General features: G+C 50.1%; 1 protein-coding gene across 11 annotated transcripts in view; it reads left to right on the top strand.

Annotated features, from left to right (window-relative positions):
- The window catches only part of MSI2 (musashi RNA binding protein 2), a 196,862-nt gene that overhangs the window by 155,367 nt on the left and 15,352 nt on the right, over positions 1 to 26,143 (top strand). For 5 of the 11 annotated variants that reach the window (XR_004061279.1, XM_030962686.1, XM_030962684.1 and 2 more), the window contains exons 10-11: positions 3,954 to 4,028; positions 17,369 to 17,476. Coding sequence is in view for 8 of the 11 variants with exons in the window: in XM_030962686.1 (XP_030818546.1) it covers positions 3,954 to 4,028; positions 17,369 to 17,476 (183 nt within the window). In the remaining 3 variants the exon portion in view is untranslated. Of the gene's footprint in view, positions 1 to 3,953; positions 4,029 to 6,566; positions 10,732 to 17,368; positions 17,477 to 21,053; positions 21,146 to 26,143 lie in introns of those variants that run through there. The other 6 variants (XR_004061280.1, XR_004061281.1, XM_030962688.1 and 3 more) reach the window with 3 other exon arrangements.

Raw genomic sequence — 26,143 nt, 5'->3', positions numbered from 1 at the left:
AAGGCCAGATGCTTCATTATCCGCTCGAGCTGGTTTTTCATCTTCCAAGTTCCTGCTTGCTACCGTGGCACCGTGTTAAATAATTAAGTGCTAAACAAGGAGATTGCAGCGCGGGCGAGCAGAGCTGCTGGATGGCCCTCAGAAAGCCCCTGTTTCAAAGGCTGCAGGGCCCATCCCTGCAGGAAGAGGGGCATAATTAACCCATCAAATGATCATACACAGAGTTCCATCACTGCTGCTGCTGATTGTTCTGTGGGGACTCACGAGGCCAGGTCAGGTCTGCCCCATTCTGTTCCTTGCCCAGCTGGACTGAGCCAGAGCAACTGGGGCTGCTCTGGAAGGGTTTTTGTACCTGTTTCCAGAAATCCTTGCTCAAGGTCACCTTCTGCAGCTGCTGTTCCTGGGCAGAGGAGGGAATCAGAGGAACGAACGCACGAGACAACCCCAAGGAAGGAGCGGGGAGCGACTCCCTCCAAAGCTATTAAGGAAGTTGGTCTTTTTCATTAATCACAGCCTCCCCAAGGAGCCTGCAGCAGCCAGGGTCTAAAGGTGCGCAGGCAGCCGCTTTTGTGATGATTTGGTTGATTGGAGCAAAATTAAAGTGTTCTGAAAGGATTTTTTGACTGGGAGAGCGGGGGCAGGCTGAGCCTTCTGCCAGGACGGCTGCTGGGCTGGCTGGGGCTGGGGCACGCTGCTCTCAGGGAGAGCAGGGGCTGTAATCAGCCTCTCTGCACAAAGAGTGGAGCAGTCAGTCCCACTCCTCTCCCTGTCAGCCCAGCCAGCAGCCAGAGCTGCTCCCCAGCCCCTTGGATGCTCACAGACAGGCTCTGTGTGCCCCCTGTGTGGCAGAGTGGGAGCAGTTTGGTGGCCAGGAAACTCTCTCTGTGCCTGGAGCCTCACACTGGCACCTGGCCCTGGTGTGCAGACCAGGAGCTCTGTCACCCAAGGGCAGGTGGGTGTCACAGCACTGCCCCAAAGCTTTTTGTGCTCTGTTCAGGTCTGTGCCTGGAAACTTGTAAAGAAGAGAGCAGCAGAGGAGCAACATTACATAGAGGAGATGGTTTTTGTGTCCCCTCCCATCTGAAGCTGCTCTCTGTGTCTGGGACACTGCAGTCACCACAATGGCCACACACAGCTCTGGAGGTGACCCTGTGCTGCCTGCCTTGAGCTGGGGCTGGCAGCACTCATTTCTCCTGGTGGTGGGCATCATCCTGGTGTTTAACGTTAGAATTGGGCTCCTTTAAGCTTGCAAACCCCTCCGGAGATGGAAGCACTCAGCCCCCAGGCTCGCAGTCGGTAGTGCTGGAGCGATGTGAGGTGGGAACAGATTTGGGAAGGTCTCTGGCAGGGCTCTGTGTTCCTGCTCACGCTCAGTCTAGGTGGGCTGAGCTCATGCATCAGAGAAGCTTGTGCCCTTCAAAGAAAGTCATTCCTTTTTCCACCAGACACTGTTCAACGGAGTAGCAGCTGCAACTCGGAGCAACATTTGGAGACAACAGCTTCCTTGCATTTTCTGGAGCATTTGAGCTAATTTTGCACGGGTCCCCTGGCTCCTGTGCGCTCAGCATTCCCACATATTGACCATGAGCTTTTGTCCACCCCATTAGCAAATTGTAAAATGAAAAGACATTTCCGCAGCCTGGACAGGAGCTGGGTGGAAGCAGTGGTGTGAAAGTGGCTTGGCTGCTGGTTTGAGTTCTGCTTCTGTGGACAGGTCAGTCTTGCTTTGAAGGAGGCAATCCAGTCAAAACTTGGATTTATGGTTTACTCAAAAGGGATTGGTCACTCCCCAGGACTGCCAAGGCAAATCAGCTTCTCAGTGCCCAGTGCAGGGTGAGGATGGAACCTAATGGGAATGCTGGGTAGGTCAGCAGGGCCATCATTTGGCCTGATGGAGCATCCATGTAGGCATGGTGTTAAACACCATTGATATTCAGCCAGGCAATGTCCCCACGAGGATCAGGCTTCGAGTCGTTAGAGCAGAGCTGGGCACTGCAGCAGTAAATGAAGAGGAAAATTGAAGTAATGTTGTATTATAAATTTATGATTTCATCTGCCTGACTTTGAGAGCGCTGAGTGCTGGCGGTGCCAGCAGAGCCCCCGGGCAGCTTGGCTGCTGCTGGGGCTGTCAGGCACAGCCAGGTCTGGCCAGGGACAGCAGGGCTGCCCTGGGGTCAGAGCCAGGACCGTGCCAGGGCAGGCAGCAGCAGAGGTGGCACCCAGAGCACGGTGGGCAGCTGCCATCCCCCACTGTGCTGCTCTGGCTGGGGCCACAGGTACCACACCTGCAGAGCTCAGTGCTGCCAGCACTGTGCCCTGGCACTTGTGAGCTGGCAGATCTGCTTCAGAACTGTCTGAGACAGAGCAAACGGAGTTCCTCCTCTTGGCAAGGAGAGAGGGGCTGCAGTGGACGCTGCAGAGCGATTTTTCAGGGGTGTTAATGGCGCTACTTACTTAGCAAACAATCCATTTATCAATAGTGTTGCTTAAAAAAAAAAAAGAAAGGAAAAAAGGTTTGTAAAGCTTAACTCTGAAAGATCTGACTTAGTGACAGAGGTGATTAATTTCAGAGGGAATCCAGCTGTTGAGCTGTGCAAGGAGGGCTCAGTGGTGTGTACATGTCCTGGGCGTCGCGGGGCTGCCTTCCCTGGCACTGCCTAATCCCACATCAGAATTCATCCAGGCATTTTTATCTTCCACTTCTAGATTATGATTTATAGTACGCTGCACGTATGTATAAATCTGATCGGAAACGGAGGGGCTTGCTGCAGCAGGAGAGCGGCTGAGTGATGGATGAGTGTGTTACAGGAGGAACCAAAGCAGGGGGGGAGCCCCCCAGAAGAGTCACTCGGCTGCTGAGCCTGTTCTGGGCTCCAGCCCAGCTGCTGCCAGCATTCCCACTGACTTCAGACAGCAGGAGAGAACTTTTCCTGATGGGTTCTTGGTTTGGAGAGGCCTGGCTGATGCTGAGGCTCATTCTGTAGTGTTCAGTGCACTGGAATTGCACAGTGCCTGCATTTAGGAAAACTGAGTGATGAGGAAATGTTGAGGATCAATGTGGGGGTAGAATTTTAGGAAACCCCCTGAGTGTACAGGACACCTTGGGACATTGGCCATCCAAGTCAGAGCACATAGCCCCTGTGGGGAGCAGGGGGTGGCACAGTGTGTGACCCCAGGGCTGCTGCCAGCCCACTCATGGCCAGAGATCAGTGGGACATCCAGCACATTCCTTCACAGGCAGGAGAGTGAAGCCAGCAGAGTTGCCACTTTGTGCCTTCACTGTTTTAATTCACGAAATGCTCTCAAGTGAGTTTTTCTCCTAATAAACCTCCCAAAGCTGCCCGAGGTCGGCTGCTCTGCCTCAGAAGGGGCCTTCAGAAGCACCTCGGGCAGCTTCCTTTTACTTTCCTGAAAAATTAAAAGCTCTTTGACTCCCTGGCTCGTTGCTGCCTCTGCCTCCAACTCTTTGATGTGTTAACTGTTGTCCTTCACACTCCCGGGATAAAGAATTACTACTACCTTAATCTCCAACTGTCAATAGCTCTGAAGCAAAGTACATTCATTGTAAGCTCTCCAAATGTCAGAGCAAACCCGTGTTATGTGTTTAGCCTTAGCATTTGGCATTTACTCTTCCAGCTAACAAGTATGCACAGTCCTTGGGCTGCAGACACCAAAGTGCATGTTAATTACCAGAGTGACAGGGCTCCTGCTCGGAGCTGGGCCAGCTCGAGATGTTTCTATTCAGGATAATGATGAAACCTCTCTGCAGTTTGGCATGAGCAGAATAAATCTCATTTTTTAATACCCTCCGTAAAATTAGGTCTCACCCATCCTCCCTGTCTTTGTGCATTGTGTTAAAAAACAAACAAACAAAAACCTTCAAAAAACCCCTTCATTAATCCTCAAACTTCTCTCTCTTTTTTTTTTTTTTTTTTTACATGTCTGTGATCAAGGTTACCCGAATTTTGTTGCAACATATGGCCGAGGATATCCTGGATTTGCCCCAAGTTACAGTTATCAGTTCCCAGGTATGTACATTTCATTTGCAGATATGCTTTATTTCCCCTCTTTCCTTCTTTTTTTTTTTTTTTTTTTTTTTTTTTTTTTTTTTTTTTTTTTTTTTTTTTTTTTAAGTCTGTAGCTGCAAGCTGAGACAGGCAAGTCTGCAGGGAGGAGCATCTCACACAACAGCAATTTTTTTTTTTTTTTTTTTTTATTTTAAAATAGACTTTTATAGCGACATACTTTCAACACATTTTTTTCCTGATGTATAAATTGGTACTGGTTATTTGAAAACAAACTTCTTAAATTAAAACCATAAAAGCAAGAGAGACCACTGGAGAGCTGTCCCCCTCCCTTTGCTGGGCTTCTCCTTCGCGGAGCTGCACACAGACACGCACACGCACACAGGGGCCCGCACGCTGCTCCCCGTGCTGGCCTGGGGTAAGTGAACCTGCACTGCTGAGTGCACAGCCCGCCCTGCTGTGCTCTGGGCTGGCTCTGGGGGTCCCTCCAGGAGCAGCTGTGTGGGGCTGGCCCTGGGCTCAGGTCGGATCCCCAAGCCGAGAAATCAGGTGATGGAAGCACAGGACAGGATGGCTTGGGCTGGAGGGGACCCCCAAAGGTCCCACCCCTGCAGTGAGCAGGGGCAGCTTCCACGGGATCAGGCTGCTGAGAGCCCTGTCCAGCCTGGCCTTGAGCACTTGAGGGATGGGGCATCCCACAAAGCCCATCCAAAATGCAAGTGTGCCCTTCCAGCACATCCCGCAGTGGGATGGCACCGCCCAGGGCTCGGGGTTTCCTTTCACCCCAGCGCTCTCCCAGGCAGCTGGGACAAGTGAAGCAGTGGCTTTGCTGTTGGGGGGCAGGAGGGAAACCAGCACCTCACAGGAAGGTTCTCTAGGGTGGCTGAGGATGTGGACAGTGCTTGGCTACACCTGCAGCGCGCTGGGGCGAGCGTGGAGCTGTGTGTGCAGCCCTAGGTCATTAGGATGAGACCCTGCTGTGGAAAAATGCAGATTGTTGTCATCTGTAGGGTGAGCAGTGTCCTTGGGATGGGGTTATTGTGCGGCTGTTTCTTGCAGGACTGATAACTCCGAGGGGAACAGCCCTGTGAGGGTTTGTTTACTCGAATTCACAAATGCCAGGGCTCTTCTGGAAGCTGAGCCACCTCTTCCCACCTGTGGTACATCTTCCCACCTGGACCAGGCCAGGTCTGAAACAACTGGGGTGTCAGGCAGACAGCAGAGCTGCTGGGGTGGCACAGTGCTGGCGGGGACACGGCAGCTGTCCCCAGATGCAGGTGACACCACCTGGTTCCTCTGGAACCAGCGGGACAGTCCGGTCTGGCAGGAGCTGGAGGTGAGGAGGAGGCTTCAGCAGGTGTTTGTGTGTTGTCTCAGGCTCTGACTCCTCACAGTTCCATGTACCAGCTGATTCATCCGAAGGCATTGAAGGAGCGACTCCTTTGATAGGTTTAATGTCAGAAATCTGCAGAGGTTAGATGAGTTTAATTATAAACACGTCTAAAGCGACCGTGTTTGCTCACTGACAGCAAAGGCACCTTTGGCTCGACCCCTTCTTAGATGTATTTTTTAAGGGCCTGTTTTTACCAAAGCAGGAGTTACTGCCTGGTTATTTTCAGTCTCCTGCAGATATTGAATATGGAAAATAAATCCAGGTGGGTTGTCCCCAGCAGAAAGCTGTGGGTCACTGCAGGAGAGCAGGAGATGCGCAGGGCCCTGTCTCACCTTGCTGAGTTCCCCTGCCCCTGGCTCTGCCCCTGCTCCCCTCCCACTTGGGTCAGTTACTCCTTAGCAGCAAGCAGAAGCTTTCCAGAGTTGTTGGGAGTTTCTCAGGTGTCCACAATCCCAGCCCATCAGAGTGTGCTGGCTGGAGGTGTGGGGTGGGGAATGGTGCAGCAGCAGGATGGGCTGTCCCCACTGCTGGGGATGGGACAGGATGGGCTGTCCCCACTGCTGCTGCGGTGTTTGTTTGGGGCAGAGAGCCCGGTGCCACAGGGCACAGCTTGGTGCCAGGGAGCCTTTCAGGAGGAGGCAGGTGTCAGGTTTAAAACCTCAGTGTTGTGATTTGGGGGGAGATCTTGGCTGTTTCTGCAGGAGCGTGCTGGGTCCGAGAGCTGCCCCTGCCTCCTGCCCTGGTGGTGCAGCCTCAGTACAAATACACAGAAAAACGTTCAGTCACACTCTGGGCTGCTCCCAGGAGTTCTGCCATGACCCACCTATTTGCATTCCCATTCCCTTGTCCCTGTCCCTCAGGGGCTGTCCCATGTCCTCCCCCACATCTCCAGCATTGCCCATGGCACGGGACAGCCCCTGGCTCCAGGGGCAGGGCACACAGCCCTTTGGCAGCTGCTCTATCTCCTCCTATCCCATTATTCCTCCCAACCCTTCCTCATGCAGTACATTGCCTCTTTTATTTTTTATTTTAATTGCAATCATTCCCTTTCTGTGTATCTTCTTCTTTTTTTTTTCTTTTTTTTTTTATTTCTGGGACTTATCTTTTCAGTTTAATCTATTAATTTCTGTTCTTATTTCACTTTGCAGACTATTTGCCGATTTCACAAGACATAATTTTTATCAACTAGTTCTTAAAGATGCATAACAAATTAATCGGGGTTTACTACAGTGCTAATGAGAGAGAGACAGAGAAAGCCTGGGTGGTCCATGTTTAATATCAATGTCCACTGAAAAATTGCTGCTCTTACTGGCTGGTTTGATTGACTGGACTTTTTATTTTATTTTTATTTTTTTAAAGGCTCCATATCCTCACTGCTTTGAGTTTGCTTTTTTTTTTTATTTAATTTTTTTTTCCTCTGCTTTGTTATGAGTTTTTAATGCCCACTTGGAATGTAACTCACAAGGATGGGGTCAGGGGCGTTCCGAAGGCATGACTTCTCACAAACTTCTTAGAAATCACTTTATCAACGCAGCGAGAAGGATGATTGGGTTGATTTGGTCTCACAGACAGCCCCAGAGAGAGTGACTGGCGCTCTGTAATGTGGTGACATCCAGCAGTGGCACAAACCCCACCCTGAGGGGCGTCCCCTGTCCCTGGCAGGGCTGTGGGACCCAGCTGTGTCACCCCGTGTGTCACAGCCCCACACCTGTCCCGTTGGCCTGGGGCTCTTTGGGAGCTGCCACCATCACACGAGGGCCCTGGTGAGATGGCACCCAGAGAGGGGCTCGGGGCTGCTGCCCCCACAGCAATTCCTGCCCCCAGAGCCGGGCTTGGAGCAGCCTGGGACAGTGGGAGGTGTCCCTGCCCCGGCAAGGGTGGCACTGGGTGAGCTTTAAGGTCCCTTCCAACCCAAACCAGTCTGGGTCTCTCTGATTCTTTGATCTAACTCTGACCAGCGATGGTCCTGCACACTCCCTGCAGCTGCTTCTCCTTCCAAACTTTGCTTGCAAATCATGGGCAAATTTCCTAAATTGTGGCCAAGCTTTCCCTGCTTCAGCTGCATCACCCTGCTCCTCTTCATCCCCACCCACGTGGCAGGAGAGCTGCAAGCCTCCATCCATTGGCTTTATTTAACATGACCAGATTCTGGACTTCTGGGTAGAAAACACCATTCTCTTTAAATTCTGCTCTTCCTGAAGTGTTGCTACCCATTTGATAAGTTTGTGAGAAGTATGGTGCATGCTTACAGTAGAACTGTAATGCATTTTAATGTTTGTTAATCCACTTGTTTAAAATGTCAGTGTCAAAGGCTCTACAATCCATGGCTGTGCTGTTCATTTCATTAAAGATGCTTGATGTAATACTTGGGTAGTTTTCTTTTGACTTTTCTGCAGGCAATAGCTTTTTTTAATCTGTATGGCTTCTTATTATTTTGTTTGGGGTTTTTTGCTATGAATTGCTTTGCTTTTGTGAATTTGTCTTAGTGTGCATGATTTGCAAACATTTCGGCTATTGTGAATTTTCTCGTTTTTTGTAAATAGTCCATCTGTGCTTTTCTTTTTTTTTTTTTTTTTTTTTTTTTTTTTTTTTTTTATGACTTTTTTCCTGTAAGTAACTGAGGTAGAAAATAATAATAAATTGTTTACAACGGATCTGCTGTGTTGCTGCTCTCTTAGCTTGCAATTTTAATATTTTGGTTTGGACACCCCAAATAACCAGTACCAATGACAGTTGAATAAAATAATAAAATCATCACTCAAAACGTGTGACCCACCGTTTGAAGAACCTGCAGAGGAACAGTTACATGCAAGGTGTGTTTACAGCAAAAATTATACCAAAAAAAAAAGACAAAACACACTCCTAACTGGGGGGAGAGGAAATTGCAGCATCCCCCCTGGTGCTCCACACTGTGGTGGGATGTTCTGCACTGTCCTTTATCCCAGTTACGTTTTCTCCCATCATCACCTGAGTGCTTGGGGATTGTCGAAGTTTCATAGAAGCCTTCAGGTTAGAAATTTAAATTATTTATTTTAATTAAGGGTTTGTTTGCTTGTATGTTTGTTAAAGCTTATTAAAACCTTTGTATATGGTGAGAGGTGAGGAAAACAAATATTTTCACAAACTTTGCAGAGCTCAGGGAAATATATTTGCTTATTAATACTGGTGCTGCAAAGGCCATGGGCTCAGCCTTGGGTCACGCTCCTGCAGTGCCTGGGGCAATGGAAATGCAACACAGGATGGTTCAAAGTCTCAAACTGATGGGATTTGTTACCGTGAGAGCATTTAAACCCAACTTTCTGTTGAGCTTAATTCAGTTTCTTTCCCGATGCCAGTCCCACAGTGTTCAGCCATCAGTGTGGGCAGGGAGGTATCCTGTGTACAGTTACGTGTGGTGCTCCCCTAGGAGGTAAGGACTAGAAAATAGGAATTTTCCAGGTGAGGAGAAGGAACTGGTGCCAAAGATAAGGGGAATTACTATGTTGTGCTTAAGGCTTCTTTGTCATGGTGTCTTGAGAGGAGGAGGAGGAGGAGGAGAGGGAAGGAGGTTCCTGTGTCTGGGGCTTAGGGCACCCCGATGCCAGTTCTGCTGCACAGGTTCCCCCTTGGTTAATGACCTCGAAGGGGAGTGCGGTGGGGATGGAAAAGGATGTGGCTGCAGCATCCCAAAAAGCCAACCATTCCCTCTGTCCCACTGCAGTGGTGTAAAACGCCAGCCTGGGGCACGGGGTACTTCATGTCCCCAGGACACATTGCCCTGTGCTGGGGCACCCAGCTTCCTGCTCTGGTGAGGCAAAGTGATCTTAAAGTGCTGCCTGCACATGCCTTCTGTACCCACAGGGAGTGAGGAAGTGTGTGTGAATAGGGGTCAGCTCTGTAAAGCACTCTTCAAGCACTGTTGCACGAGTGTGAGGCTTGTAGAACATTTACTAATGGGAGCAAAGTTTGTGATACTGGAATGATCAAACGTAACGCTCAGAAGAGGAGGACCTGGTGGCAGCTGCAAAATAGGAGGAGGAAATGTAAAACCTGTTTTAAATTGTTCAGTTAGTTAAGCCTTGTAACAGCAAGAGACATGGAACAGAGCTGGAGATTTTTCTCACTCCTTTGTCTAACCCTTTCTTAGCTGCTTAAACCTGCTCTGCTCTGCCCTGCACTGCATGCCTTGTTTAAACACATCACTGCATCTGCATGGCATCACTGGTTTACAGAGTGCATTTGGAATCTCTTGGAACCACCTGAGTTACCTCTTCCCACCTCTCCATTTCAGCCTCCAGCCCTGAAAACAAAGCCTTTAGACTGGACCTGGTTTAAAATTAAGGTTTTGGGTGTTCTGCTGAGGAGGGGCCGTTCCCATTGCAGGCGCATCCCTGGAGGGAGGAGCAGCTGGAGCTGCAGACAGCAAACTGAGAAATTAATATAGCAGAGCCCATAAATCTCCAGACAGAAGGTTCTCCTTCAAGTTCTGCTTAGATTATTGTGTTTTCTTGCAGGAAGAAATGGTCTCTAGAGCTGTTCTCTGAGTCGAAGCAGAGCTGAAGCACCTTTGCCTTTAAGGCACGGTTTTTCTGAGAAAAGCTGTGGATTTTGATGTTGCAGAGAATTGTGTAAAAGCCTTTTTTCGTCTTCTATTTCCCCCTACCCCTTAAAGTAACCTTATTGTTAGATTTAGGGTGAGATTTTCCAGAGAGAAGCTGTTGGTCTGTGTTGATGGTCTGGCTCCCAGCACTGTCAGTGGCAGCAGAGCGTGGCTGGTGACAGTGGAGCCTGTCCCCTTTTCCTGCCCCATCCTCTCAGTGTGAGTGAGGCTGCTCTGGAGCTTTGGCTATATATCATGTCTGGCTGATGCTCAAAACTGCCCAGGTCCTTCATTAGGTTTTTCTCCACTTATAACTTGAATAACTGAGAAATAAGAACATCTTGAATGTTGAACTTGAACACTGATTGTCCTGTTCTCGGCTGCTCACTGATCTGTGCCTGGTGTTAGAGGCTTTAAAACTTGAGGTTCGTTGCCCTGAAAATGAGTGATCCTGAAGGGGCAGAGAGGAGAGAAAAGGAAAAGGAATCAAAGCTGCTGGTGTCTGTCGAGCTCTGTGTGTTTTGGGGCGGTGCTGCAGCTCCAGAGCGATGGATTCAGCTGAGAGCAGGCCACAGCTGCAGTGACCAGGAGGGTTAATGAGAGCAATTATTCACAGGAGTAAAGAGGCGTAACACAAACACTGGTGTGTGGAGGAAAACATGGATAACCCTGCAGAAGGAGGAGTGTGCTCTGGTAATGCCCATCCTGCCCTAAGGAATTCTCTGTGTCCAAGCACGATGGCTCCCCTACCTTGTGCCTCAGCAGAGACAATTGTTAACTAAAGCTGTTGAAAACTGGGGCTGGGGTTGCAAAGAACTGGACAAGATCTGTCTCCTTATAGCACAGAAACATTCAAATGTGAGTGTTGTAGCAGTAGGGTTTCCAGCTGGCCATTGAGGAGCTTCCACGTCCTGCCTTGCCCAGGAGCAGTGATGGTAGTTGCTGCAGCAATGCCTTGAAGATCTCTGGGCTCAGCATCCCAACCCTCTCCTGTGACCTCTTTCATAATATGGATTATGGAATGCCCAGTGAGGCACTGGGGAGGTCCCTGTCTGCCAGTGATGGCTGTGCTGGGTGAGCTGCACAGGAGTGGTGAAGAGTTCCCCACCCTCTGATAACCTTGTCCTGTGATTTACTGCCTTCTCTTTTATGAAGTTGCCTCTTTGTGTTGAATTTTTTCAGCTTCAGCCTCCAGACATGAGTTCTTTTTATGCCTTTGTTCATCATCAAGGACCTGTCTTTAAATAATACTTACCCAGATAGTTTAGATCATTCATAAAAATTGAGACAAGCAGCTTAACCAAACAGCTCATTTTCTTTACCATCAGAGCAGCGGAAATGAGGCTTGAAGCAAATCAGTGCCACGTTGCTGAACTCCAAATAGGTGCCTTAATGTGCTTCCATCGAACCTGCCCTTGTTCATCCAGCAGCAGGTGACTGAAATGCAGAAATTCAGAGCTGCTGAATTGGGCCCAGTGAGCTCCTGGGTGTTCTGCCCCTGCAGCCATCCTTTCCCTTGTACTTAACTTGTTGATTTAAAATCTGTGATGAGTCTTTGGCTTTGGCCTTTAAAATGAGTCGTAATGAGTCCAAAGGAGGCCACCAAGATATGAAAGGGATGGAGCACCTCTCCTACAGGGAAAGGCTGGGAGGATTGGGATTATTCATCCTGGAGTAGAGAAGGCTTCAGGGCAGCCTACAGGAAAGATGGAGACAGACTATTAACAAGGGCCTGGAGGGACAGGACAGGGAGGAATGGCTTCAGACTGCCAGAGGGCAGGGTTAGGTTGGATATTGGATGTTGGTAACCTAAATCAGCTACCAGCTTTTGCTTCTTGGTTTGTGTTTTTTTGAATAAGTGCCTGTTTTTAAACAAACTGTTTGCCTTTGAGAAGTTTCCCAGTTTTCAATATAGTGAAATAGCTGCAAAAGGGTTATTGCACTTGAAATGCCACAGAATGATAATTTGGGGACAAACAAGGCTTTGTCTCACTGATGCATGAAGTAATTACTGGGCAGAAATGCACCATTCTCATCCTAAAAGGATCACGGCCTGAGTGTCCCAACAGCTGAAAAATGGATCATTTACTGTACATAAAGTGGAAGTGCCAGATTCTGAATGAACTATATTTGGGATTTATTGTTTTGTTGAAATTCCAGAATGGGAATATTTGCTCAGCATAAAATCCATCTGCAAACAGACGTGGGGGGGTATCAGACATGGGACAGACCTGGTCCAGCTGTGCCCTGGATGATGCAAGGCTCTGGGATGAGGGTCCATGATGCACATGGATGTGTGTTCTGGATGAAATTCCCTAATTTGCTGGAAGAGATTTTAACAAGGTTGATGTAACACAATGGAAAAAGACAAAGGGAAGCACTTCAGGGTCTGTTTCAATAGAGAACTTGGAGTAGGTTTGGAGATACTGAAAGTGTTAATAGAATTGATCAGACCTTTAGGAAAGTGCTGTCCTGTTTCCCTGGAGCTCTGCCCTGCTGTGCTGGGTCCTGTTCCTCAGCTGTGGTGTGGATGGAGAAAGCTTCATAGACTCTGCAAACTTTGAGAAAGCTTCGTAGCGTCTGCAATCAAATCCCAAGGAGTTAATTGCTAGTAAACAGTGGTAATGAGTTGTGAATGATGTGGTAGAACCCCGATCTTTGATCAGTTCTAGGGAACATTTGATTTCTCTGGGTGTATGTTCTTCTCTAAATATTCAGCACTGAGTTCTTCATCTCAACCTTGGAGTAGTAGCAGGTTTTTTTTTCTTTCTCATTTGTGTTTCCTTATAGAAAGGGAGGGGGAGTGTGAGACAGAGAGCCTGGAAGATGAAGGTTTTAAACATAAAGGGATTGTTTTGGAATGGAGCTTTCCCTTGTGTGTGTTCACCATTAAAGACGACATTTTTGCCCGGTAAATTGGACCCACGCCTGCCTGCCTTCAAAAAAAAACTACCAGGCTCTTCTGCTTCATGGTTTTGAGTCTCTGATACTTTTGAAATGAAGCCTAAAGATCCTCCAAAGAGGATAACACAGCCTAATGGAAAAATAATGCAAGCGAGAACCCATCTGAAATGACAGCTGTGAGCCTGGTGCAGCTTTTTGGGCTGATCAAAGCTGCTGGGAGCTCTGTGTGAAAAGGGGGGATCAGCCCCTGGGAACTCTGTGTGAAAAGGGGGGATCAGCCCCTGGGAACTCTACTTGAAAAGGGGGATCAGCCCCTGGGAACTCTGTGTGAAAAGGGGGGATCAGCCCCTGGGGTTCAGGTCAGCACTGGGGAGCACCAGGGGTGTAAGGAGTGAAGTGTTGGGGGGCAAAGGAAGCCCTGAGCTCGATGCCCTCAGCACAGGGACCCCCAGAAGACCCTGCACAGACCAGTCTGGTGCTTGTGTGTGAGCACTCCAAACTCCCCATGAGCACAGAGCAGCGGGGTTGCTGCTTAGGTGCAGTTTCATGGTGGCTTTTATTTAATTCTCCATGCCTGTTCCATGATTTTGGCTGTTTTCTGAAGCCAGGTGGTGATTTGGGCATCTCAGCTTCCATTTCCTTGTTTTAAATCCCTGTGCTCATTGCTGAAGTCTGAACATGCAACCTCAGGTGCCCAGGTGCTTTGGCCACTAAGAAGAAATTCTTTGCATGATGTTTTTTCATGTAAGGACTAATTTTGTGATCTTTCTGCCCTTTTTTTGGGTTGATTCCTGTAGTCTGACTGGTTGTCAAGGATAGGGTTGTGTGTGCTTTGAGGATGCAAGATATTTGGGGTCTTCAGAGGCTGATCAGAGCAGGGCTGAAGGAATCAGTGATTTCCCTTAGAGCCAGAGCTGCAGGAAGAGGGTCCTGGCAGTAGGAAGGGGTGCAGATGGTTCTTAGGTTATTCCTTTGTGGTTGCCTTGTAGCCAAGCCCAGGTTGGAGGGCAGGAGAACTCGGTGATCTAAGAAGGAGTGGTCCCACCAGAGCAGGAGATGGAGCAGGGCAGAGATCTGTGAGCCCCTAAAGCCCATGTGAACACTGGCCCTGCTCAGGCAGCATTGTGCTCGCCAGATTTGTTCACAAAGCCCCTGGAAATGTGCTGAATCCTGGGCTCCCACTGCAGTGCCCAGAGCAGGGCAGTGGGGCTGTGTGCTCCAGCCCAAAGTGCTGCTGCAGGGCTGTGCCATCCTGGGAGCCCCCTTCTCCCAAACTCACCTGTGCCTTGGAGAGACAACAGCAGCCATGGACTGAGTCTGGAGCTCAGGGCAAAGAATTTAACCCAGATCTGTCCATCTTCCCTCACTGCTTCACTGTTTAAAGTGAAACTATTGATGCAGGAAGCAGGAAAATTTATCTGTGAAAAATTGCACTTGGAACGCTGGTTTTGGCTCATTCTGAGCAATGAGAGAGCATGAAATTGCTGTGAATCCTCAGGGCTTTCCTGGACAGTGTGTGAGCCCAGAGCAGAACGTTTATTGTAAAATACCTTCTAATTGCAGTGCTTAAAGTGGGCACTGCTGGCTTTGCAATGGCTCTGGGCTTTGTTTCCTCTGGGCAGCTGGGAGCAGCGGGCACACAATGCACAGGGGTCATTTGAGCAGGAATCAGTGCTTTAAACAAGCACTGGGAATGAACTGAGCTCTCCCTCCACCCTTCTGATTTTCCAGGTGACTTCAGAAGGCTCAGAGGGAGTGGGGCTGGTGCTGGCCATGCTCCTGATTGTCCAGGGTGGGACCCAGGGGTGCTGCCATCAGTGCTCCCCTGGGCTCCGAGACGCTCTTGTCCAGGCACCCATTGCTGGCACCCACTTAGCTCCGAGCTGCTTGGTAAAACGAACTGGGAGGCTGTGGCAGCTGGGGCAGGGAGCAAAGGGGCTGCTGGCACCCCACAGCCCTCTGTGCTCCAGGGGTGCCCCCACAGCAGCATCCCCAATGCCATTGCTGTCTCCTGGAGATGCCTGCACCTCCCAGGCATTGCTGAGGGAAGAGAGGGGCACTGGGGCTGTTCTCTCACTCTGCTGGCCACCAGTTCTCCTTGCTGGGATCCCTGTCAGGCAGAGCGGGGTGCTGCCAGCTGCCCGTCTCTGCTGAAGGGGTTGGGGAGGCACAGTGAGGTGGCACAGTGAGGTGGCACAGTGGTGGAGGTCACACAGCATTAGTGGCTCAGCAGCAGGGACAGGGAAGCTGCTCCCAGCTGAGCCAGCCCGTGGATGTGGTGCCTGGCAAAGGGCATTTTTGCAGGGCATCGATTGCTTTCAGTGGGCTGGATTGATGGGGGGATCCTCCAGAGCTGGAGCCATCCTGTGAGTGTGTCAGTGAGGGGGGTTTGGCCCGTCCTGACAATCAATCCCAGTTTCCATCTCCTGCTCGCGGGGCCTGCGGCGCTCCCGCACGGAGCGAGCAGCGCTCACACTGGAGCTGTTTGGAGTGCCGTGTCTCAGGGATGCTTTTATCTCAGAACTGGGATAAAAGCTTTCTTCAGGGGCACAGGGATTAATTTTTCACACATCTGTCCACTGGAATGCAATAAGGGAGCCTTTGTTCGGGCTCTTTCCGTGGAGCGCCTTCTCCACCCTTGTTATTTCACTCTTCTTTTGCATGGCAAAACTTTTTGTCCTGCATTTCAAATAGATCCTGAGTGTCCCTGGCAGCTGAACAAGAGAAACAAACTTTCCAGCCCTGTTTTTTGTGCTGTTCTCAGGGGATGCTTGGTGATTTGAAGGGTATTTGATTGGTTTTGGCAGAGGCGTTTTACTCCATGGAAAATCCACAGCTCCTCCAGTCCCCTATGGATGGTTTAGGGAGCCCCTGGAGCCTCCAAATGAGAGATCTGTGGGTGGCCAGCTGGTGGTGGAGGTGCCATGGGAACGCTGAGGACACTGCTCTTGGATCATGGGGGGCAGGGAGGGACAGGGGACAGTGCCAACTCTGCTCCTGCCCGAGCGCCATGGGAGGGCCCAGAGCTTGGCCCAGACATGGCTCTGCATGGAAATGAAGCCCCAGAGCCTCAGCCCTTGTCCTGCACGTGCTTTCCTTGCTCTTTGGAAGGTGATTTTACTCTTAACACCAAAGTCCTCTCACTCCAGCCCTAATCACGTGTGGGGGGACCCAGCCAGGGTTGATGGCTCCATCCAGTGAGAGAGAGTTTAACACTCGGGTTCAGCGCTGGTTATAGCATCCCCCAGTGTGAATGTGCTTCCCCCACGTCCCACTCCACAGAGGTGTAGCAGTTACCAGCTGACAGGTTCACCAGAGGACCAGGGCTGGCTGTGCAGTGCTGCTCTCTGAGGAGCACCACCCTGGGGATCCTCTGCATACATTTACCTGTGCTATGTTTTTTCCCCCCAACAGCCCTATTACCATATTTAAATGCAAGTATGTCTTTTTTTGATTGATGTTTTAAGTAGCTTCAAGTTATTCTAGCCTAGTGCTCTGCTCCTTGGCCTGGTAGCTGAGCTGTAGCTGAGCCATAGTGCTGAAGGTAATGGGCTGTAGTGTGCTGGGCTCTCTCTCGCTCTCGGGCTCACTCTTCTCTTTCTCAGTGCCTCAGTTGCTCTCCTGTGGTTCCTCAGCCTTGCAAAGCAGCTGTGATCGTGGTCCTGGTGCCCACCTAAGGACCAGGTTCCATTGTGGTGGCCACCCCAGGCTTGTCCTGTTGGGTGGCAGGAGCAGTTGGAGCTCCCAGGGACCAGGAACCTCCCTGGAGTCATTGACCTTGGGGTTTGGGGTTCTTGCTTGTTGCCTGGACTTTGCCATTGCCCTCTTAAAATACATGTATTGAAAGTCAGAATCTCTGGCAGATCTTTTGAATGTTAATTAAGTAAATCTTGCTGGCAGCATTCCATTCCTCTGCGAGGGCTCAGTTCCCTGGAGCAGGGGGGATGTCATAGAGCTCCTTGATCTGCGGCTGGTTTGCTCTCAAGAGCTTTTTCCTTCCTTTCCTTCTTTCTTTCTTTCTTTCTTTCTTTCTTTCTTAAACCACATTCCATTGAATTTTTTCTGCTTGATCCCAGCAAATTTGTGATCTTGACACAAGGACCTCCTCATCCGTTCCATTCCTGCTTTGTCTACAGACCAGCACGTTATTATCACCTGCAAATAAGCCCGGAGGAGAACTCTCTGGTTGTTTGTGGAGTGGGCTGCCCCTGTTCCTGCAGGAGCATGGAGGCACGAGCTGAGAGCTGCAGGCTGTGCCTCCAGCCTGTCCTCCTTGGCTCCAGGGCGTGCCATGGCCATTCCTCCTGTACCCAGGGGATTTGTGCCAGCAGCAGGCACTGGCCAGGGCTGGGCTGGCCCCAGGTGGCACGGAGAGCCAGGCTGGCAGCTCCAGGTGCCCATGGCCCACAGGGACTCGTGGTACCCACTGGCCTGTGTCTTTACCCTTCTCCTTTTCTCCACGGCCAGGTTTCCCAGCAGCGGCTTACGGACCAGTAGCAGCGGCAGCCGTGGCGGCAGCAAGAGGATCAGGTAGGGGGGCCCGTGGAAGAGCAAACCCTCAGAGTGCAGGGTCAGGTAAAAGCTCTGTCGGTATTCTGTGTGGCTGCAGCTCTCCATCATTTCTCTGATTTTCCTCACACTTATCCTGGGGACCTGAAAACAATCAATCAAAATGAAAAAATTAGAGAAAAAATAAGTAATCAATCCCAATCCAAACCCAAACTACAAGCAGAGGCCACGGGGGCTGGAGCGCCTGCAGGAGATTGGCATGAGAACTGCCAAAACCAGGGTAGATATTCCAATTTGTTTCTTCCTTTATTCCTTTATTGCGTTGGTTTCTTTATTTGTTTGGTGTAAATTCGAGGCTCTAAAAGACACCCCAAAAAAGATCAATTTGTGTTTTCAGAAAAAAAGTTTTGGTTTCTCACAGGAAGATGGGGTTGGGTTGAGGTGGTGGCAGCAGCTCTGGGTGCTCCCGCCGTGCCCAGAGCTGCTGTCACCTCCTCCACCATGGCCAGCACGGGGCATCTTGGGCTGGCATCACTGGTGCCATTGTCACCAGCACACGGCTGACAGTTCACCATCCCTGCCTGCTCCAACCCCACTGCTTCCATGAGGAACCACAAAGCTTTTCTTCTGTCCTTCTGAAAACTCTTTACTTTTCTTTTTCCCCTTAAGGGAAATAAAGAAATAAATCATTGCCAATTGCCGTTACTGCCTTAGGTTTAAATTTTGCTAAAGATGTGGATCAGCACTTTGCTCAGGTGGCAGAGTTCAGAGCAGCCCTCAGTGAGCCGTGGGCTCCCGCAGCAGGCCGGGATGGAGCCACTGCTGGGACAGAGCCACTGCCAGCCCCGTGTCCCCTGTGCAAGCGTGTCCCCAGGGGACACGGGGCTGGCAGCACCTCCCAGCTCGCTCAGGGCTGAGCTGGGGCTCTCGTGGCTTTTCGGGCAGTGCCGGGGTTAAGGAGGCGCTCCCGAAAAGCCCCGACTGCGTGAGGGAGTAGAGGTGGGCGCAGGCCCGGGCGTGTCCCAGCGAGAGCCTGGGGCCGTGAGGCCAGAGAAAGACACCAGGAGAACTCCGTTCCATGCAAACTGGCACTGCTTGCAGGCTACAAAGGACTCTCTGTACCAGTTCCATCCTGTGGCATGTAGAGAGCGCCTAAGGGGTGACTTGCCAGCCTGGTTGTGGGGATCCCCCAACTCCAGCTTCTCCTACTGCCCTGGCACGGAGGGGGAAAAACAAACCCAAAGAGGGAAAAAAAAATACCCCAAACCCAAACAAATCCCAAGATTGCTTTTGCATATGCTTCCAGGAAAACAGACCTCATTGTTTCTGCCTCTTCCTCATGTTTTGCCCTTCAGGTTTTGTTTTACGTGCAAACAGACCTGGTGAGTTGCCCCTTAGCAAGGCACAGAGGGTTTGGCTGGATTAACGTTGCTTCCCTGATTATTATTATTATTTTTTTTAATCGGAGTGCTTTTGGTGCCCATTACAACTGAACTGAGCATTGATCAATTCTGTGCCTGAAAATCATTTGTCTTTAATTTGAGTGTTTTTTGGTTTCTCTTTTGTTGGGTTTTCTGATTTGTTTTTTCAGTTTTTTGGTTTTTTGATTTGAACTTGCAGTACGAAACTAAATCTAACCCTAAATTAACAACACCCTTTCTGGCAAGTTTAAAGAGCAGTATGGTGTTTGGAAATGTCTTTTCAAGCCTCAAAATTGCCTGCGTGCACAAAACTGGCAAAAACCCCAAAACTGAATCCAAAGAGCCCCTGTCCCACCCCAGCCCTGAGGTCTCAAGGAGGAAGGTGGGTTTGTCACCGGCCCCGCTCACATCTGCACCAAGCCTGGTCTGGGAACGGGGGGTTTCTGTAGAGTCATCTCCATCCAGAGCTGGTTTTGGAAGGGACATCCTGGGTTTGCCACTCCATCAGCAATGGTAGTGAATTGTATCCAGGAGCAGTGGAGTCCGATCGATCTTGCGCTGCAGTGTACGGGCCCGATTCATTACAAGAAAAATGGCTGGGGTTTTTTCCTTCTTTCCTTTTCGGTTGGGTTTTTGTTTTCCCTTCACAAATTCGCACAGCCCTCCTTCACGTGTGCCTGGTCCAAAGCACAGAGCACAGCACGGCTGACCCTAACTGGCCCCTTTCTGCCAGGAAATGGGAAAGAGCTGGCAAACACCTGGGCAGGTGTGTCCCACCACCCCCAGCTCACTGGGAGAGCTCTGCCCAGGGCTGCTGGAGCACAGCACAGAGCAAGCATTGGCCAGGAGGTTCCTGGAAGGCATTGATGACAGTCCATGTCATCAATGTCCCCATCACTGCTGCCTCTTCAGCAGCTCTCTGGCCCCATCCCGCCGGCTCTTCCCCACCTTCCTGGCATCAGTGCCAGCACGGAGACTGAGCACCCTCAGAGAGCATCCGCCCTCAGTGCGTGTCTTGTTCTCCCCAGGAAGCCGCAGCCCTCTCACTCCAAGCCCCTGGGCACTGACCACCTTGGTTTGTCCCCGGGGTGACATTCCTGCTCTTGGGACACCTGCATGTTTGCTGAGTCAGCAGGGAGCCTGCTGGGGGCAGGTACCTGCTCGGGGCCTCCTCCCTGCCCTCACCCCTTCTTTTTCTATGGCAGCTTGTCACCAGCTGACCTTGCTAGATAAACAGGTTCTTCTGTGTCACGGCAGGTCTGTCCTACAGCCAGCAGAAAGGGCCGTGTCCCTGTGCCCGTGCTCAGTGCCACCATAAATTCCCGTCCCGCGTGGCTGCTCGCGTGCCGGCAGGGTGAGCGCGGCCGTGCTGCTCGGCATAAATCACGTCCCCGTTTGACATCCCGGTGATGAGGGGATAGCTGAGGTCCTTCCAGCAGACACAGCTCTGGCCACATCCATTCGCTCCGGGTGGGGCTGTGCTGCCGAATCCCTCCACTGGTTTTGACAACCTCACCCATTCTTGTATTTTTTAATGAATTGGGACCTGAGCCACGGAAAACGAGCAAAGTTAAAAGTCTGAATGCTGCAAACTCCTCCTAGACAACTTCACTATCAGTGTCACATTTCTTTTGAATCCACCTGACATATTTTACGTGTAAAACATTTTTGTCGTGTAAATGCTTTTTTTAAAATACAGTCATGGGGGGGGCACATTTTTCTCTTGCATTTGACATGGGAGGGGTTCATCTGGCAGGAGAGCAAGACGAGGAAAATTTGGCAGGAGAGGGTTTTTGTTCCTTCCTCTTTGGTTCATTGACAAGCCTGAGATTTTTCCAGTTCCCAACCTGTTGCTACCAGCTGTTCCTCCCTGAGGACTGGAGACAAAACCCCTAAGGCCACAGGAATGCAGCCCTGTCCCAGCTCCCTCGGGCAGGCTGTGCCCGCCGAGCCGGCCGGCGGCACTCGGCGCAGCGGGACAGCGCAGTGCCGCGGCGCCGCCGGGGCTGCTCCCACCCCAACCCCTGGCACATCTGGATTTTGGGCCCCAGTCCCGGCTTGCCAGTGCTGCCTTTGAGCCCTGCGCCCCAACAACCCCTTACTGGACTTTATACTTGCCAGCTATAACAAATCTCATAACGTGAGCTACTGACCTTGATGGTGAGTGTGAGCAGTTATGTTTTGTTGTTTTCTCTCTTGCTTGGTTGGGGCTGCTGTGAGAGAGGGTGTCTCTGAGGCAAACTTTCCGGCCTCTCTTACACTCGGACGTGCACACCTCCTCTCAAACACTCTTCTGAGCGCTCTCAGCGGGAAGGTTTGTCCACACCTATTAATCCTCTCTCAGTGTCCAGCTTCTTGTTAGTAGCAGCTGGTTGCATGTTTTTTGCTTGTTCGGACGAAACGGTTCAAGAAACGACTCATATCAACTCTTGAGAAATGTCTCTATTTTTTTGTACACTTTCTTTCTTTTGATGTTTTTTATTAATTTCCCTTACTTAAAAAACAAAACACCTGTCGTCCCGTAAAACATTTCACATCTCCCCTTGCCTGTTCTTAGAGTGTATGTATCTGTGGGACTGAACTAAATGCATGCACTGTAGTAGTCGTACTGGTAGCAGTAGATGTAGTTGTAGAACATGCATTGTCGAGTTGATATTATAGGCACCATCAACGCGAACGAGCGTGGCAGATAAAAGCAGAGCTTTGGTCTGATTGAAAGCGTAGGGATAACACAGCAGAGAGCTGCCGATGGCTTGGATCCATAGAGCCCTATTCGTTAAATCCCATTATCTGGAAGTTTAAATTGAAGCCGGCTGTAGGCAACCTATACCCTCTGTACAAGAACCCGCACATGCTCTTATGCTGATAGTAAAACTGACCTTTTTTTTAATTCAAATTAACCCCCCTAGGAGCTGAAACACTGACTATAACTGTATTCTCTTATTTTTATTTTGTATCCAAAAGAACCTAAGATATTTTTCAAATCATTTTACAATCATGGTTTCTCCATCAGCCTGTTACTCGTCCATATTAGCCCATAGACTCATTCGTTGGCGGTCGTAGACCAGATGTGCCACACGCAAATCACTCCATTTGGGAATCCAGTAATTCTGTGCGTGAGGCGGCTCCCTGCAGCCTGTCCTGAGCCACCAAGCGATTGTTTGTAGGTCATAAACCTTAAATCTTATTATGCAACAGAGACTCCCAGCTAGTGATGGGTCGTACTCATTGCCATGTCACCCAGCTTAAGGGAACATTTTTAAATGAAGATTTAACATGTCATAAATATCAGCGTGAGGAGTTCGAGGCAAGTTCATCCTCTGTGCCACGAGCCAGCAGTGGCTTTGCTTCTCCTGCCTGGGTTTCTGTGCTAAACTTGGAAAATGCAGAGACGGCGCTGCAGTCAGTAAATCCAACAGATGGTAATTGAGATCCCGAATTAGGCTTTGGTTTATTTGTTGTTTAGTTTGCTGCTTGTCAGAAAACACCCTGATGGGAGCAGAAAAGCTCCTCTCTGGTGTGGTCACTCTTCTTCTCCCCACGCCCTGGCCATCCCCAGAGCCAGCTGTGCTGGGTGGGAACCTCTCCCTGCTCTGCTGGGCAGAGCCACACACTCATTAATGCACTTCAGGCAGCAAGGGCTTTCAAAGGAAATAAAATATCCAGAATGGGCTTTCCAGTGTAATTAAGGATTTGTATCTGCTCCTTACCTCTAATAGAACATTGAGTAAATCAAGCAAACAAGCGCTGGGGCTGACACGGTGCAAGGTGAGCTGAGCTGCCCCTGGTGCTGCCAGGGAGCTGAACACTCGTGTGCCAAGGCAGGGATAAGGTTCCCTTTGGATCTCAGTTTTCCAGGGAAATGGTGAGCCCACCATTCAATGCACCCTGGCATGTGTAAGGAGTGTGCCTGAAACTCGGCAGAGCAATAAATTGCACAGGGTCGACACCTAAGGAAGGTGCTCCAAAATCTAATCAACTCATAATTTCGCAAATTATGGCCATAAAAAGAGGGACAGTGGTTGGGCTGTGTGTGCAGGGGGAGAGGAGCTGCCGTGGGCTCATGGAGATGTCAGGAGGAGCATTTCAAAGATCCAGCCATGAACCAATTTGGGATTTCTGCGGACCGCTGGGAGGACTCCCTTGTGTCACAGTGGCTCTGGTCTAATTGCTCTCCCTTTTTTATTTTCCTCTATTAAAGTACATAAAGTTTAATCCAGGCTATGTAATCTTAAAAGCCACAACCTAACAAGTGGACCACTTGGGAGCAGCAAGGGCTGGAATTTCTCACTCCACTGGAACGCCAGTAATTACGTGACAGAGCCTGGCGGGTGATGCACTGGGAAATTAATGGCTGCATTGGATTTTATCCCTTGCTTATCTCGCTGGCAGAGGCAGCGCCTGCTGGGGAGCATGGAGGGTGGCCAGGCAGGGACCCCACACTGGGGGGCTTTGGGGAGGGGTGGGAGCAAGAGAAATCATCCTGGTTTAAACAGGATTTCCATCAGCCAGACTCGGCACGCAGGAGCCCCAGGTGGTGAATGTGCTCTGGAGGAGACACTCCACATTCCCATGGGCGGTTTGGCCTTGTTGCTGACATACTGGGAGCCCTACAGTTACTTGTCTGTCTACTACCCCAATTTAAAAAACAATAATAATGAAAGAGGCATCTTTTCTGTTTGGCTCAGAAGTGCTGTGCTGCTCCGGCATGGGAATCCCACAGGTCCTTTTCAGAGCAGGCTCCAGGCAGAAGAAACCCTGGGTCTTGTTTTACTGTAGGATGCCACTTTTGGATCTTTTTTGATCCATGGGGGACTGAGCTTCTTCCTGCAGTGCCAGGGAGAAAATTCAGTAGATATGAAACAATTTGGTGCTGCTGCTGCTCGACCTTGGCCACAGCAGCCGTGTTTGACAGGGCATTGGGCTTAAGTCTATTGAGGTTAAAATACATCAGCTTTAATCAATAATTTTGTAATAGAAAATCTTGTGCGCTTGATAAATCATCTCCAGTGCAATTAGTGACCACCTCTGAAGTGCAGTTGAAGTTAATCTGTAGCAAATTTAGCCAGTAACTTTTAATAGTCTTTTCCATCAGGAGAATTATTTTCCACGGGAAAATGCTCCTCAGAATGCTCATCATGCTGTTTTATTTAGGGAGACATTCTTCTCTGTGAGGCTGGGGAGGCACAGGTTGTCCAGAGAAGCTGTGGCTGCCCCATCCCTGGAAGTGACCAGGAGCTTGGAGCAGCCTGGATGGTAGAAGGTGTCCCTGCACATGGCAGGGGGTTGGAACAACTTTAGCACCCTCCAAAGCCCTGCCACAGTCAATTATCCATGTTTTATTCCCTTTCTCCCAGCGGAAGCTGAGGGACAGAGCTGTTGGCAGTTGTAATTAGACTTTGTTCCCTGCAAGATGCAGACAAGTTGTTGCAGAGCTTGAACTGGAGTTTCAGGACGTGCTCTCCAGGGCATGAGATCCTCCAGCACAGGATGGTGTCCCATGCATTTTAATCCCTAAACAGGTAAAATGCTGCCAGAGCTGAGGGTAACTTGCCTCTCCAGCAGCACTTGCAGGCTGTTAGCCATTAGTGGAACAACTGCTAACTGTGAGGCAGCGCGCGTTGGACTGACACACTACTGTCAGTATTTTCATGCTGATTCTCTCCCCAAATGCTTTAAAAGTAAATACATAATTACAGTGATGTTTTTTCTCCCTCTCTTCTCTCTGAAATAGAAGGCTGCCAGAGGAGCAGAGTAGTTTCTCCTTGCAGCAGATGTTGGTGTGCATCTGGCTCCGTGTGAGCTCGAGAAGCACGGTGGGTTAGGAGTTGCCAGAGAGTGCAAAATGGATCTGCAGGTGTATAAACCTGAGCTGTTTAAAAATAATAAACTCACGCAGCTGGGGCCTTTGTGAACATTTCCTGATGGTTAAAAGAGCCCAGAACTCTGTGCCCTGACCCTGACTGGGTGTCAGCTGCCCACAGAGTGGCTGGTGCCACCAGCTCTCCCCCAGGCACCGTGTGCTGGGCAGCAGCTTGCCTGGTGCAGAGCCTCCCACAGGAGGGGATGGCTGCACAGGACTGGGGGTCTGCAGGCTGGCTGCCTCTCCTGTTACCTGGATAACCTCCCTAGGCATCCCCCCAGCTCGTGGGATCAGCAGTGGAAAGGTGCCCCCCAGGCAAGGCACTCCTGCTACCATGACTTGAATTATGCAGCAAAACAAAGACCCGTTTTTGGTTTAATTTTCCTCCTGTATTGTCTGTTATTGTACAAAAGGCTTCAATTTCAAATTACAGGAGTGATAGCCAGTTAATGTGGTACAGTGGGAGGCCGGAGTTGCTGTTGCTATGGCAATGGAGTTCGGCTCATTTGTTTTGTAGATGAGTAATTACTACGCAATTAGAGTAGGCTAAAAATAAAGGGGCCTTTTGTTCCCTCTTACTCATTAATATTAATAAAAGACCTGTCCGGGCTGTGGTAAACAATTAATGCAGATGTGGTTGCCCATGGTAGAATTAACAGCAGCTTTCCTTCTCCTCGGCGTGAGGTGAAGGCGCTGGCATCACCTGGCTCAGCTCTTCCTTCATTTTAAATGGAAAAATGGTTACAGAGGGGTCTGTGATATCCCAGCATCTGAGCTTTAGTTCTTATTTGCCAGTTGGATGGGTGGTAATAAGTGTTAAAGCTTGGTGTGCAGGCACAGGCAGCAGGAGCAGCGCTGGGGTCGGCGCCTGTGACACAGCGAGCGCCCGTGGCCGCGAGGGCCCCGGCAGGAACCCGGCAGCAGCAGCAGCTCCTGGTGCTGACACATCCTCATTCATCCCCCTTGGAGAAATGCCAGGGCTGGAGCAAGAAACCTGCCCAAAAACCTGAGCACAGGCAAGGGCAAGCGGGGTGCTGCTGAAATGACTCCAGCACGGCATGTTGCAAACACAGATTGACAAAAAAGAGTGTAAGGAGCAGTCCCAAGCGTTTGATGGGAAGTAAAAAGATGACAGTACCCTTAGCCTGGATATTGGGATGAAATTCTTCCCTAGGAGGGTGGGGGAGACACTGGCACAGAGTGTCCAGGGCAGCTGTGGCTGCCCCTGGACCCTGGCAGTGTCCAAGGCCAGGCTGGACAGGGCTTGGAGCACCCTGGGGTAGTGGAAGGTGTCCCTGCCCATGGCACTGGATGGGTTTTAAGGTCTCATCCAAACCATTCTGTGAGGTATGTAAACATTAATTACATCACGTTTTAAATTAGCTGTAAAACCAGTTGAATTGGCAGGAACCAGTTAGGAAATTGACTTAACAGGACAGCATTTATCTG

The sequence above is a fragment of the Camarhynchus parvulus genome, chromosome 19 (genome assembly GCF_901933205.1).
Source record: "Camarhynchus parvulus chromosome 19, STF_HiC, whole genome shotgun sequence".
NCBI classification, from domain to species: domain Eukaryota; kingdom Metazoa; phylum Chordata; class Aves; order Passeriformes; family Thraupidae; genus Camarhynchus; species Camarhynchus parvulus.
Note: the sequence above shows the minus strand (reverse complement) of the source record. Positions and strands in the feature narration are given on the sequence as shown.